The sequence below is a fragment of the Homarus americanus genome, unplaced genomic scaffold (genome assembly GCF_018991925.1).
Source record: "Homarus americanus isolate GMGI-L3 unplaced genomic scaffold, GMGI_Hamer_2.0 scaffold34507, whole genome shotgun sequence".
Classification (NCBI taxonomy): Eukaryota; Metazoa; Arthropoda; class Malacostraca; order Decapoda; family Nephropidae; genus Homarus; species Homarus americanus.
In genome coordinates, this window is record NW_024722977.1 from 346,644 (window position 1) to 360,139 (window position 13,496).

The window sequence follows — 13,496 nt, forward strand, 5'->3', positions numbered from 1 at the left end:
AAAGGAAGAGAGTAAAAAAAGATTAAATTTTTGACGACTAAATGAAGACGGACGGAAGAGTAATATGATAAAAGTTATGAGACAGTGAGAAGGAAAAAAATAAAGAGAATAATGAAAGAAATAAACTGGAAATAAACTGTGACATCTAGAAAGGTGAAATTTATGAAAAACTAAAAACTGAGAAACGATAAAGAAGATAAAAAAAAGGATTCAAAACGTGATAAATTTTGAAGTGAAAGAGTGAAGAATCAATAAAAACGAATGATATGCGAAGAAAGTCCTAAGAAAAGTTTATATGGTTTGAAAGTTTAAAAGACACACGAAGTGACGTAACCAGAAAGAGGTTGAAATATTGTAAAAAGTGAAGATAAAACGATAGAGTTAATATGGAATAATTTATAAGAACTCCGAGATGAAACGATAAAGAAGGCAATGGAAGAATTGAGATGAATTTTAAGAGGAAACGATAAAAGGGGGAGATAGTAGAGAGAAAGAGAGAGAGAGATGAGAGAAAATCAGAAGATGGAAAAGAAACCTCTCAGGATATATTGAACTGTGTGTAGAAGAGAGAGAGAGAGAGAGATTGTAAAGTGATAAACTCGAGTTTTGATTAATTGTAAAAGGTGCGAGGTCATTAGGTTACACAGGTAAACTAAACTTAAGAGGTGGGATGATCTTGGCGGTTCTATCTCGTACTAAAGTGAGTTGAAGTTGACCTAAAACTCGAGAGTATTTTAAGTTAACCTGGAAAGAGCCGGGAGAAAAGAGGTCACCACTCCCTCCCCCTTTTCTCTTCTCTTCCCCTCCCCACCCCCTTACCCCCCTTACCCCCCCCCCACCCCCTTACCCCCCCCTTTCCACCCTTCCCACCACGCACATCACGTATGTAGGTCAGTAACCGGAGAAGACACGTAGGTTGAACAAGTAATGAATATTTTTTTTTTCCGGGAATGAATTTTAAAACATAAGGGAAAAAAAATAAACTCTAGGGGGGAAAAAATATAACAACGGAAGGATGGGGGGAGTTTAATTACGAGATAGTGTGTCTGGAGAGGAAAGAAATTATTTATAAAAAGTTTTAATCATTTTAGTGTATATGAGAAGTTGTGAAGTGGAAAGATACTTGACGTGTGAGGGAGGCGTTGCTGGGGACAGGTGGAGGTGCCTCAGTTGGGCGGGATGGTGATGAGTGGTGAGGATAAGTAGATAAGATACAAAACTATGCCTAAATAATTGATGATCTTCGTTACCTGGGTAAGGAATGGATCACCACTAGATTATAAGAACATTGATGTAAGTAAATGGTGTATATGTATATTAGTGATTGATACTAAGTAGACCATTGTGTGTAGGTGTGTGTGTGTTTATCGAAGAGGAAAAAAGATCGAGAAAACAGAACGTGTATTCATTCCCACGAGGACCTCACCCTTCGTCCTATACACACACACACCTTGATAAAAACTTCCGTGTGAATTAATGCGACCCAAATAACCTACAAACTGTGGTGTTAAAACAGAGACAGCTGACAGAGTGAGCATTAAGCGAGATGATGATGTTGACAGAGTGGAGACTTAGGTAAGAAGGGAGGTGTGATCAACTGAGGATTAAGGAGGGAAGGTGTGGCTGTAGAGGGCGTGATGGACGGGGGTAAGGAGGTGAGACACAGGTGGCTCCGACGCCTGAGGGATATAAATGATACATCGCTTGACGCTGACGATACATCACCACCATGACGAAGAGTGAGACAAGGGGCTTCTGGGGGACCACCAACCTCATTTTATAAGACGAGAGAGATATTCGGTATGCATAAACTTATATATATATACTCGTGATATAAATGCTTGGAGTCGTTATTTAAGACTGATTTTTTTTACATCCTAACGTGGGAACGAAGTCGAGATGAAATAGAATAACAGAAAAGCAATATTAATAAGAATAAATATAAAAAGAAATCCTTGTGTTTTTAACATAACTCACTTAAAGCAGCGTTATTACATGTTGTTAAATTTAAAAACAAATACCCTCAGTTACACTATAGGGGAAAACAATAAAAATTACTGACGTGATAAAATTTCAATGTAAATTAAACTTTTAATGAAAAGTTCGCTGGAAAAAAAAACAAAATATTTCAAAATAAAGCCAAAATACGTCAGGGGGGAGACTAGACACGTCAGGCTGTGGAGAGAGTAAGGGGACACCGGTGTTAGATATGAGCAGCGGACATTTCCCCCTCCGTATATCCCCCGGTGTTGAATATTCATGATAGCCATCTACAGCTTCCTAGGTCGCCTCCGGGAGCTGCAGTGGCCGCCAGGGAGACATCTGTTCCTGTTCCACTCTCTCGTTGACTTCCACTTGTTCTCATCTGCTTCTGTGTGATATTCAGCTCGGACTTTTGAGTCTCATCCCTTACAGGTTCACTCTTGTGTTTCTTTAGGCCTAAATTGTGCTCCTAATAGGCCTAAATTGTGTTCCTTATAGGCCTAGAGTGTTCCTTATAGGCCCAAACTGTGTGATTTTTCTGAAGTTATTTTTCCTTGGTGTTTCTCAGGAGTTTTATTGTGTAGTAAAATATTGTCTTGTTTATACTTTCCTGATCAGCATCCTGGGTAGGGGGGGGGGGGCGGGATATTCGATGTTTGTTTAATCTTGTTTCTCGTCTCTCCCTCGTGAGTTATTAGGTTCCTGTGTGTTGATGATGACCGTCTCAGGCTGATAGATGGGCCAAGGTTTAAGTAATGAGGGTTTCGAGCCGCCGCGTGACGAGTTCTGCACCGCTTTCCTCGTGACCCTTTCCTTGATGATTACCACGCCTCATCCCGCCTCCTCATCCACCAATATCGTGATCAAATCTCTTCATCCTCCTCCTCCTCCTCCTCCTCTAATCTCTTCCTCCTCCTCCTCCTTCTCTTCCGACTTCCTCTAATCTCTTCTCCCTCTTCTTCCTCCTACCTCGTCCTCCAACCTCCTCCTCTTCTTCCCACCTCCTCCTCTTCCTCCTTTTCTTCCCACCTCCTCCTCTAATCTCCTCCTCCTCTTCCGACCTCTTACTCTCCGACTGATAGCCTCCCCCCCACACCGTATCCACCTCTCGCAGTACAGTTAAAAAATAATAATAACAATATTCTCTCCAGCATAAGGCCGACACACTCCTGATAACTAGCTAACTCCATCAAATGTCAGCAGATTTGTTTTCCTCCCTGTTCCCTTTCTCCTGTGTTCCCTTCTTTTTTTTTCCTTTTTCTACGTCTTCTGAACCGATCTTCCCTGTCCTCCTCTTCCCTCTCCTGTCGTTTCGTCTCTCTCTCACTCACTATGTCTCTCGTCTCCTCATGCTTCTTTATTCCCTTACTCATTCCTCTTCCATATCTCTCGTCTTATTAGCTCATCCTCCTACTTCCCTTATTTCCTCTTTCACTCTGATTCTCCCTCTTACCTCACTCCTCCTCTTTCTTTGTCATATAACTCCTCTCTCTCTCTCTCTCCCTCCCTCCCTCCCTCCCTCCCTCCCTCCTTCACCCCTCCTCCTTTGTCATACAACTCCCTCTCCTCCCTCCCTCACTCCTCCTCTTCCTTCCTCTCTCCCTCACTCCTCCTCTCCCTGCCGTCCTCTATCGTCTTACGATTCATTTTGATGAAGTAGATGAGTGAGCTCCTTCCCTCCCTTACCGTCTTTTGTAGTCATTGTGGGTCCCTGTCTTGATAGGCCATAGTTCTAATGAATCCAAGTCCTAATGGGCTTCGTTCTTAATGGATTCCAGTTCTAAAGGGTCCACGTTCTAGTGATTTCCTGATCCTGCTTGGCTCCAACCTAACCTAATCTATTAACCTAATCTAACCTAGTCTAGTAATAACACTAAGGAAAATATCATAGTTCTTTGCTATGCAGTTGACACGACGGGGAAATCTCTCGTGTCTGTTATGTAAATACCATTACTGCATAGACTAGGTCTCTTTACAGCGGCCACAGGTCAAATGGGCCCCATTCCTATCAGGCCCTCCCGACCAACCAATTCCTCCCTTCCTCCCTCCCTCCCTCCCTATCAACACCTCCTTCCCTCCCTAGAATGTAAACAAGATATATGGAGTAGTCTTAGTTTCGTTGTAATGTGACGCGACACTACTGCCATATTAAGTTTTTGGTCGAGCGTTAACGATGTAGAGAGGGAGGTAATGAAGATGAATGGAGGAGAGAATGTCTGTGTTAGAGACGGGGTGACACACACACAGAGAGAGAGAGAGAGTCATTGGGTCTATATATATATATATATATATATATATATATATATATATATATATATATATATATATATATATATATATATATATATATATATATATATATGTCCTGAGTTGGCCTTTTTCTTTCTCTATGGTGAATAGAGTGAGTTATTACCACAGTGGACGTGAGGTAGAGAAGCTTTGGTAGTAGTGATGGTGGTAGAGGTGGTGATGGTGGCAATGGTGATGGCATCGCTGGTAGTAATAGTGTTGATGATGGTGTAGGTTGTGGTAGTGGTGGACTGTCGATGATTTGTTCTGGTAGTGTTATGGTGAACGCTTTGTGCCTGTTAAGTTGTTGTTTGTTATGTTCTCGTATTTTTTTAGTTATTTCCATATTATTGTTGTTATTATCATCAATATTGTTGATCTTTCTTTTTTCTCATTTCCTTGGTCTCTTTCCTCTATTCAATCTGATGACATTACATCTTTTGGACAATTTCTTCCCCGTATTCTTCTTCCAATTGTTATTTTGCCTTAGATTATTTTTTTCCTGTTCTTCTTTTGTTTCTTTTTCATATTTTCCTTTTTGTTTTTCTCATCTTCTTGTCCATCTTTGATTTTGTCTTATTCTTCTCATTCGTTCTCAAATATTTACTCCTTCCTCCAGTATGTTCGTTTATCCACACCAATTAAAAAAAAATATCGTTTTCCTACATTAAAAAATAAAAAAATAAAAATGTAAGTATTCAGATGTATAATAAAAACAAGATAAATACATAAAATACATAAATAACCAATTTAAAATACGAGATAAAAACAGCGAAAACAAATGTAAAATTCAACAAATCATTTCAGAATTCTACAAAAAAAAAATTCTAACTTTTCTTATAGATTTTAACTGTTTATTATATGCAATTTAGAGTTTATTTTTTTGTCTTTATATGTTTCTATATTTATCTGAATGTTGCTTGTTTCCCATCATCAAAGACCTTAATTTTCATGTCATTCTTCAGGGCCAGACCTCAGTGGCCAGCTACGCCCCCAAGAGCCACCTGGATTACGGTACGCTGCTCTGCTGGGCCTTTAACACCATCGGCGAGCAAAGTGTTCCATGTGCCTTCGCCATTATCCCTGCAGGTAGGTGGTGTTATTACTCATGTTGGTGATTGTGATGGTGATGGGGGTGATTGTGGTGGTGATTGTGATGGTGATGATACCTGGAGCATTCACCGTTTTACTGCTTCTGGTCAATGTGGTGACGTTAATGGTAATTTTGATGTTACTGGTGGTGCTTTTGTGATGTTCATGGTGCCAAAGATGGTTATGGTGCTTTCATTGTTATAGATGACATAAAAGATAGATACATGTACACGTATATACACACACACACACACACACGACCACCCCTTCAGGGAAATTAACACGACCTGCAAGACTAATTTCTTACTCTTAACACCGCGCTAACAAGCTCCAAGAACACCGAGAGAATTAACAAATTTATTTGAGTTTGTGTCGAGACGAACGGTCCATCTCATTTGATGAAACTTTGCCCCCTCCCGGTAGAAGAAGGGAGTAATGTACCATAGGTTATTGCTGTTGCTGGAAAATGGGTGGAAGTGAAATGATGAGGTCGGGTGTTTTCTGAGAGGGAGAGAAAGGGATGGAGGGAGTGTAGGACAGTGGAAGAGGGAGGGAGGGAGGGAGGGAGGGAAGGGAGTATAGAAGAGAGAAGAAGAGGATAGGAGGAAGGAAGGAAGGAAGGAGAGAGACAGAGAGATACTCCAGGTGTTGGGTGGGTCATCACGGTACATAGCCTCACCACTCATGAGTGATAGTTTGCGTCAACAACACGAGGCATTTAACGAATAACACACACACACACACACACACACACACACACACATACACACACACACACATACATAAATCTGTTTGTAGCCTCTGTTTATTTAATTTCCTTTTACTCTCCTCCTCCAGTTTGTCCCATTCTCTCCTTCCCTGTTTTCCTCCTGTTCTTCCTCTCTTCCTCCCTTTCTCCGATCAGGGGTTCCATCATCCTTACCTCATTGGTTAGTTTAGGGAAAAAAATCTGTTATTCCCGTCTTATGACACGTATTTTTAGATTCCTTGTTTATATTCCAACTACAATTCCCATTCCTGTTCTCGTTTCTTGTGATTCCCATTTATATACGATTATCCTCAGAAAATTACCACTGAAGTTATCAAGTTCTGAAACAACGGCGATAAAGAACAAATCTAATTCATTTTTAATTATTATAATACTAACATAGAGCGAGGATATATATATATATATATATACAAGACTAATGCTTTATTCGGTACTCATTATAGTGGAAATTATTATGGAACAGTTATTTTGTAATTACCATGACAATTATGTAGTACTATATTACATGTCTGCCCAATACCATTACTCTCTCTCTCTCTCTCTCTCTCTCTCTCTCTCTCAATAAACAATTTCAGTACCTCAACTTCTCATATACCTTTCATGGCCTCAGTAAATAACGTAAACACACAGATAATAACGAAAGTAAACAAGTAAAAGTGTTTTGTTGTTTTTTAAAGGTAAAGCCAGTGAACTGAGCTCCTATTATAATAATGTAAAGTAGATGTGTGGAGCCTAATTGACAGCGGATGGACAGGTGTAGAGAGAGAGTGTTGTGTGTATAGTGGCCTCTGGTAATTGTATCCTGACTTAGATGTAGGGAGGGGAAGTGAACTAATGAGATCCTTGGTTCAGGGGATCATAGTGCCAGCTTCTTGATTTGACAGTATGTTATTTTGAGGACCTACCATATCTCTCTCTCTCTCTCTCTCTCTCATAATGCGCAACAAAAACACTGTATTCCGTTTCCATTTCACCCAGGGTCTCCATACATCGTCTCAAACACACAAAACATACGACCATCAGTACAGAATTCCAACGCTGTTTCAGTTCTCAGAGACACGAGTCAAAACTATAGTGAGATACGAGTTAACTGCTTCAGATACAATTAAATTGGTTAACTAGGAAAATCTGGGAGCAAAGCAAAGTTTCTAGTTAGCATATGAGGGGTTACCAATTGCAGGGGGTGAATAACTAGAACACACACACACGCACACACACACACACACACCAGTTCTGTACAAAATTTACATAAGTTTGTTCATTTAGTTGCAGAGTGAAACATTGCGCGAGACAATAACTCCAGGCCTCCGTTTGTTTGTTTTCATATCTACTCGACTGGTAGGTGATGGTGAAGGTGATTGATGGTGAAGGTGATTGATGGTGCAGGTGATGGTGGAGGATTTAGAGGAGCGAGAGAGATGATGAGAAGAAGAACAACCTTTGAGAGTGTGTCTAAAGATTTATTAAATGATGAGGGGGGAAACATTACCTTAAAGAGTGCGTTAAAAGTGAAGAAGCAGCCATGCCTTCAAGAGAGAGAGAGAGAGAGAGAGTGTGTGTGTGTGTGTGTGTGTGTGTGTGTCAAAATATTAATAAAGCAGGATTTAACCTTTTCGCTTTGATTGCGTTACATACACTTTTCAACGTTACCAAACTGTTAGAATATATTGATATGTTAATTCAAGGTAAGACCATATTTTCTTAGGGTTGTGCACTACGGCCCACCTCTCCAAAGGTTCTCTATTTACAATGAAACTTTAGATGGATAAAAATAGATTATTAATAATGAATAAATGTGTGGAATATGGTTCTACGCATTAACTCAAATCTCGTGAACTTTTTTTGTATTTATTCACTTCCTATGGCTAGAAATATCTTTATTCTTTGACTTACTCCACTTAATGTAATCTTAGAAGGGGGGAAAGATTTATTTACAATAGGATCCGACGCTTTATAGGGAAAATTTTCTTTATTGCGGTTTCAGAATATTCATGAAATCTCATTAACACCGGTTTTAGGATGTTGATTCACATTCTCAAAATAAAGTTATTCTATTTGATTTAGTCCACGTAATCACAATTTCCGAAAGAAGAAACAATTTAGATAAATATCCAACGATTTGCTGGGAAGAGTTTTTTTTTTCATTATTTAAGCTCTTAATCACATTATCGGGTAGAAAAAGTTAATATAAAAGAATAGTGTAATGTATTTCGTCTCGTAATATTCTCCAAACTCTCATCAATTTACACTTGTTATATTTTCATTCACGTGTAATGTCTAAAATACCCTATTCTTTAATTTTGTTCTCCAAATAACAACTCAAAATAGACGAAAGTTGTAACAAACAATTCCAACATTTTACGAGCAAAATTTGCCAATGTTTTATTTAAGTTTTCACATTTATGAATAAACAAAATGAATGTTTAAAGTTTCTGAAAACACACACACACACACACACACACACACACACATATACAGTGCACCATCGAAACAGTGCTCCTCTTCCTCTTCTTATTTCTTCCTCTTCCTCTTCTTATTTCTTCTCTCTTCCTTTTCCTCCTCCTCTTCCTTTTCTTCCTCCTGTTCCTCCACCTCTTCATCCTCCTCCTCTTCATCCTCCTCCTCCTCTTCATCCTCCTCCTCCTCTTCATCCTCCTCCTCTTCTTTCCCCTCCTCTTCTTTCTCCTCCTCCCACACACAAGGTAATGAAAGGTAATAAGACATTCAAAAAGAGAACTACCGTTATATATGCTCCCCCACTCCATTAAAGGTAATTCTCAATTGGCTCCCTCTTGCGTGCTTATGTATTACAGTATTCATTATGCCCAAAATATTAACAAAGAGAGAAAGTGATAGGCTATTGAATACTTAGTTATGAAATACCTCTGGGGAATTTCAAGGCGATATGGTGTTGGTTTTAGCTGAAGTGATGGAGTTCTGCACTGTCAACGGGGAGACAGACAGACAGACAGACAGACAGACAGAGGGAAAGCATCTGCAGGTTATATTTGCATCAACCGAGATTTAGTTAATCCTTAAAAAAAAAATGATATTCTTGTGTAGTTTTGAGCGATACACATAATAATATATATACTGTTACTTAAGGTCAAATATATATAAATATCATCCAAATAATAATTGGTTGGTTATATTTTGTTTTTGAAGTTTTTAGTATTCCATTGTGTACTTCTGCAATATAACGCTCAAGTTTAGTAGACCATTAGAATGTTGCAGCGCCATTGTAATACACCATTGGTATATTAATCCTGTGAGGCTATATCACGTTCACCATTCTCCACCATCACCACCACCACCACCATCACTGTCCACCATCCGCTATCACTACCACTACCACCACCACCACCACCACCATCATCATCCATCACTACCACCACCTATCACCGCCACCACCACAAACCACCATCACTACCACCACCACCACCACCATCATCATCACTACCACCACCTATCACCGCCACCACCTATCGCCGCCACCACAAACCACCATCGCTACCACCACCACCACCACCACCACTATCATCCATCACTACCACCACCTATCACCGCCACCATCACCACAAACCACCATCGCTACCACCATCACTATCCACCACTACCACCATCATCACTCCCACCAACTGACCCTGAAATTCATTGTAGCCAGAACGCGGGATACCAAGTTCATTATAAGTCATATCACTCCTCACTATCACTTCCGTCTCACCTTCCCATCCTTCCCTCCTCTCCTTCCTCCCTCCCTCTCACCTCTCCGTCCCTCTTCATATCCCTCCCTCTCACCTTTAACAGGCCTGGGGCAGGTCAGCCAACCAACCTTCCTCATCACAGCTCCACCTAACAACACACACTCTTAACTACTGTACAAGGCTTCCTTACTGCGCTACCTCACTTAAATTAATTATTTTGTTATATATTATAATTACATAACTATAAAAAATATAACTAGTCTAATGAAAGAAAAAATCTCTTCTATCTAACTAGTGTTTCATAAACCGCTATACAGTGTGGCCACAAACCGCTATACAGTGTGGCCACAAACCGCTATACAGTGTGGCCACAAACCGCTATACAGTGTGGCCACAAACCGCTATACAGTGTGGCCATAAACCTATTAACAGCTGTAGTGTAAAACTATATAACTCACTCGTACTTTAGTTCATATATGACATTTCTTGTGATTTTATATATATATATATTTTTTTTTTTTTTACTTATTTCAAAAACCACCTGTGTGTCTCACCTAAGGTACACGTGTGTCTCACCTGATGTACACACACACACGCACACAATGCACACACAATGCACACACACACACAACACACACATAACACACACATACATAACCTGATCCTATGTTGGTTAACTGTGACAGATCCTCAGGTTGTCCTCACTATGCAAAGTTCGTTCACTATCAAGTGTTTCCTTGCATGCAAATTTATTCGGGTGGACGTGCATATGCAAACCCACGTATAAAATTACTGACCCAACATAGTCAAATATACATGCAGATATATGCAAGGATAGACACTATACCCGTGGGGTTTTTTATTACTCTGAAGAACATATCTCAAACATAAGTCAAAACATTCTCCTTAATTTGTTGTCACTTCAGTGGGCCGTTTGATGAGAAACAAAGAAGAGTTGATCCGCTGAGGAGAAAACAAAATGAATGTTGTCATTTTTCTTGGCGGCGGGCGTGGAAGCGGGGATTTGGGATTGTATGGCCATTTTACTGAAGACTGGATCGACCATGGATGGATAAATTAACCTCATCTGACACAATTTGAAAGACACAACCATCCCTATCTGTGATCCGCAACTGCCACCACCATCACCACTGACACCACTACCACCAATCACCACCACCCTACCACCACCACCACCACCCCTACCACCACCACCACCACCCCTACCACCACCACCACCCCTACTACCACTACCACCGCCACCACTTGTACTCCCTGGTAAGACAAGCTCCTGCAGGCTGAGGCTGGCCGGCTGGTGAGACTCGGACACGCTGATCCAAGTCTTGGGTTGGTTTATTCAGTCATGCAGGGCTGGTGGGAGCAGTGGGTCCTGAGCAAGGAATGGGGGCTGGGTAAGAGTTGAGTAAGGAATGGGGGCTGACTGAGGGCTGAAGAAAGAGCCTCTTTGTCTCCCTCGTGTACATAATAACTTAAGGTGATAATAATTCTGCTTTTGTTGTTTATGTTAAGACAAAGACCTGTTGTGTTGGCTGGGTCATATATCCTACTCCTCCAACAGTTATTTCATCATTCGTTTAATAATTATATGCGGCTACTTTGTTCTAAGACACACACACACACACACACACACACACACACACACACACACACACACACACACACTAAAAGGAAGTATCTGGCTGTGAGTGTGTCTGTTCCACTCAAAGCTGCTTGTCAGGGAGGACAAACTATGACGGTCAATATTATACAGTGCTGTACAGTATATACCTAACCTGTGCTAAACCAGGTAATTGTGCTACAGTAGTTTATTATTATTTACACTCATAGATGAAACACCATATGTTTCTGTCGCTTAACATAAACTTAATAGAATAATACTTAGGTCAAAAAAGCGAGAAATAACATAAACTGTTATTTCACGTTCAGCAAATTCTTGTAAGGCTGGAGCAGAAGTGAAGTGCGACAAGTTACAAGTGGCATCACAGACGGCCCTCACCCAGTCGAGAGGACAAGTTTGTTTTGTTGTAGCTGCTGAAGAGACCATCTAAACTTTTATGTTTCACTTTACTCGCTGGAAGATGTTGGTGTACAGTGGAGCTAACGACCATTTACGCTAGTCTGTTACATCCAATTAGTTTAGATCATCCAGTGATTTGTTTGTTTTTGCACTGCTACCTGGAAAGCTAATATTCGAACTTTATTTCAAATTCTCTTACAAATGTTTGAAAAAAGATTGATTCTCACATATTCAGTTCATCAGTTTGGAGTTAATGATCAGGAAACAGTTTGCTCTTGGTGTCAAGGTCGAGACTGCTAATTGACCTTTGAAGTTGAGAAATATATCATTTGTCTGTATAAGTTATAGACGTCGAATCATAGAAAACAGATGAGACCAAATGAAACAGAAAACGGTGATCAGGAGAAGTCATAGTAGAAAATGAATTGCGTCATATTGTTTCTAAAATGTACCCACCAGCTGTATCCCAACACACGTAGTATAAATATGAAACTCGGTGTCAGTGTGTTGGCAGGTGGGCAAAGTACCGCAGGGAGACCAGGTAACGTCAGGGGAGACAGTGAGGTGGGTGTTTACATTGGTAACCACTTCTTGACGCGGGTTGGATCCAGTTGGCTTATTTGTACCGAAATGGTTGTTAACTCCACCTTGATGATGGCCCCAGTTTGTCCCGAAAGTTGTAGAATATTAAGAGCCTAAATACGTGTGAAATTTCGATGGTTATTATCGCATATTTTTCCAAGGACAATCGCTCCTCGCACTGCCTCTACCTCCTACCATCCTCATCAACAGTTCCCTTGATAGTCGAGCGCTTTTAATCTGCTGCTGTGATTAGCAATTAACACCTCTTGCTGTAAGAGGTAATTACTTCCTTTACACTTGCCTAATATTTAACATCGGCAACTAGTGTATACTTATTGTGTGTGTGTGGCGGGGGGGGGGAGTGTATATTACAACAGTTCGATGTGTTTAGATTCATTCTTATAAACAGTGAGTGTTATGAATATCTTGTCAAGAATAAAGTAAAATCCAACCTTCTCTCACCGCCTGAGGGGATACAGAAGTTTACCTGCGGAAGGTAAGGGTCTGGGATCCTGCCTTACCTGGCCACGTCAGAGAGGATCGTGGGGCGAAGAATTGGTTGTTGGAAGTTTGTATCTTTCTGTGATGACACACACAAGAGAGAGAAAGAGAGACGGGAAATATCAGTGTCAGTGATTATATATGATAACTTCTCTCGTATCCAGTGCTCAAAAAACTTCCCTGTTAACTATATAATACGTGATCCTCAGTCCTAAAAACCCCAATTAAAAGTTCGTTACCTCAATTTGCATTAATTAATCTTGTCAGGAGAGGATTTGGTAGCTTTTGAGGAGTCGTGTCAGGGGATATGTGTGAGGGGGGAGATGATAAGACCTGCTGAACTAAAGAATGGGTTTTTTTTTTTTTTTACCTTTAAGGGAATAATCGATTTCGTTAAAATGGTTCAGTAAGTAAGGTCAGTGTCTTAACATGGTTAAGGGAAACTTCCAGACAAGAATAAATGGTGTTTATTGAGAGATGAAAAGAATAATATTCCCAGTCGCTGTTCACCAGAGTGATAGGGAAAGGTAAAAAATGA

At 40.3% G+C, this 13,496-nt stretch overlaps 1 protein-coding gene across 1 annotated transcript in view; it reads left to right on the forward strand.

The window, feature by feature from the left end:
- Positions 1–13,496, forward strand: part of LOC121863189 (nephrin-like) — a 188,678-nt gene that overhangs the window by 149,437 nt on the left and 25,745 nt on the right. Inside the window, exon 10 of the mRNA XM_042361669.1 lies at positions 5,238–5,361. Within this exon, the coding sequence (XP_042217603.1) occupies positions 5,238–5,361 (124 nt within the window). The remainder of the gene's footprint in view (positions 1–5,237; positions 5,362–13,496) is intronic.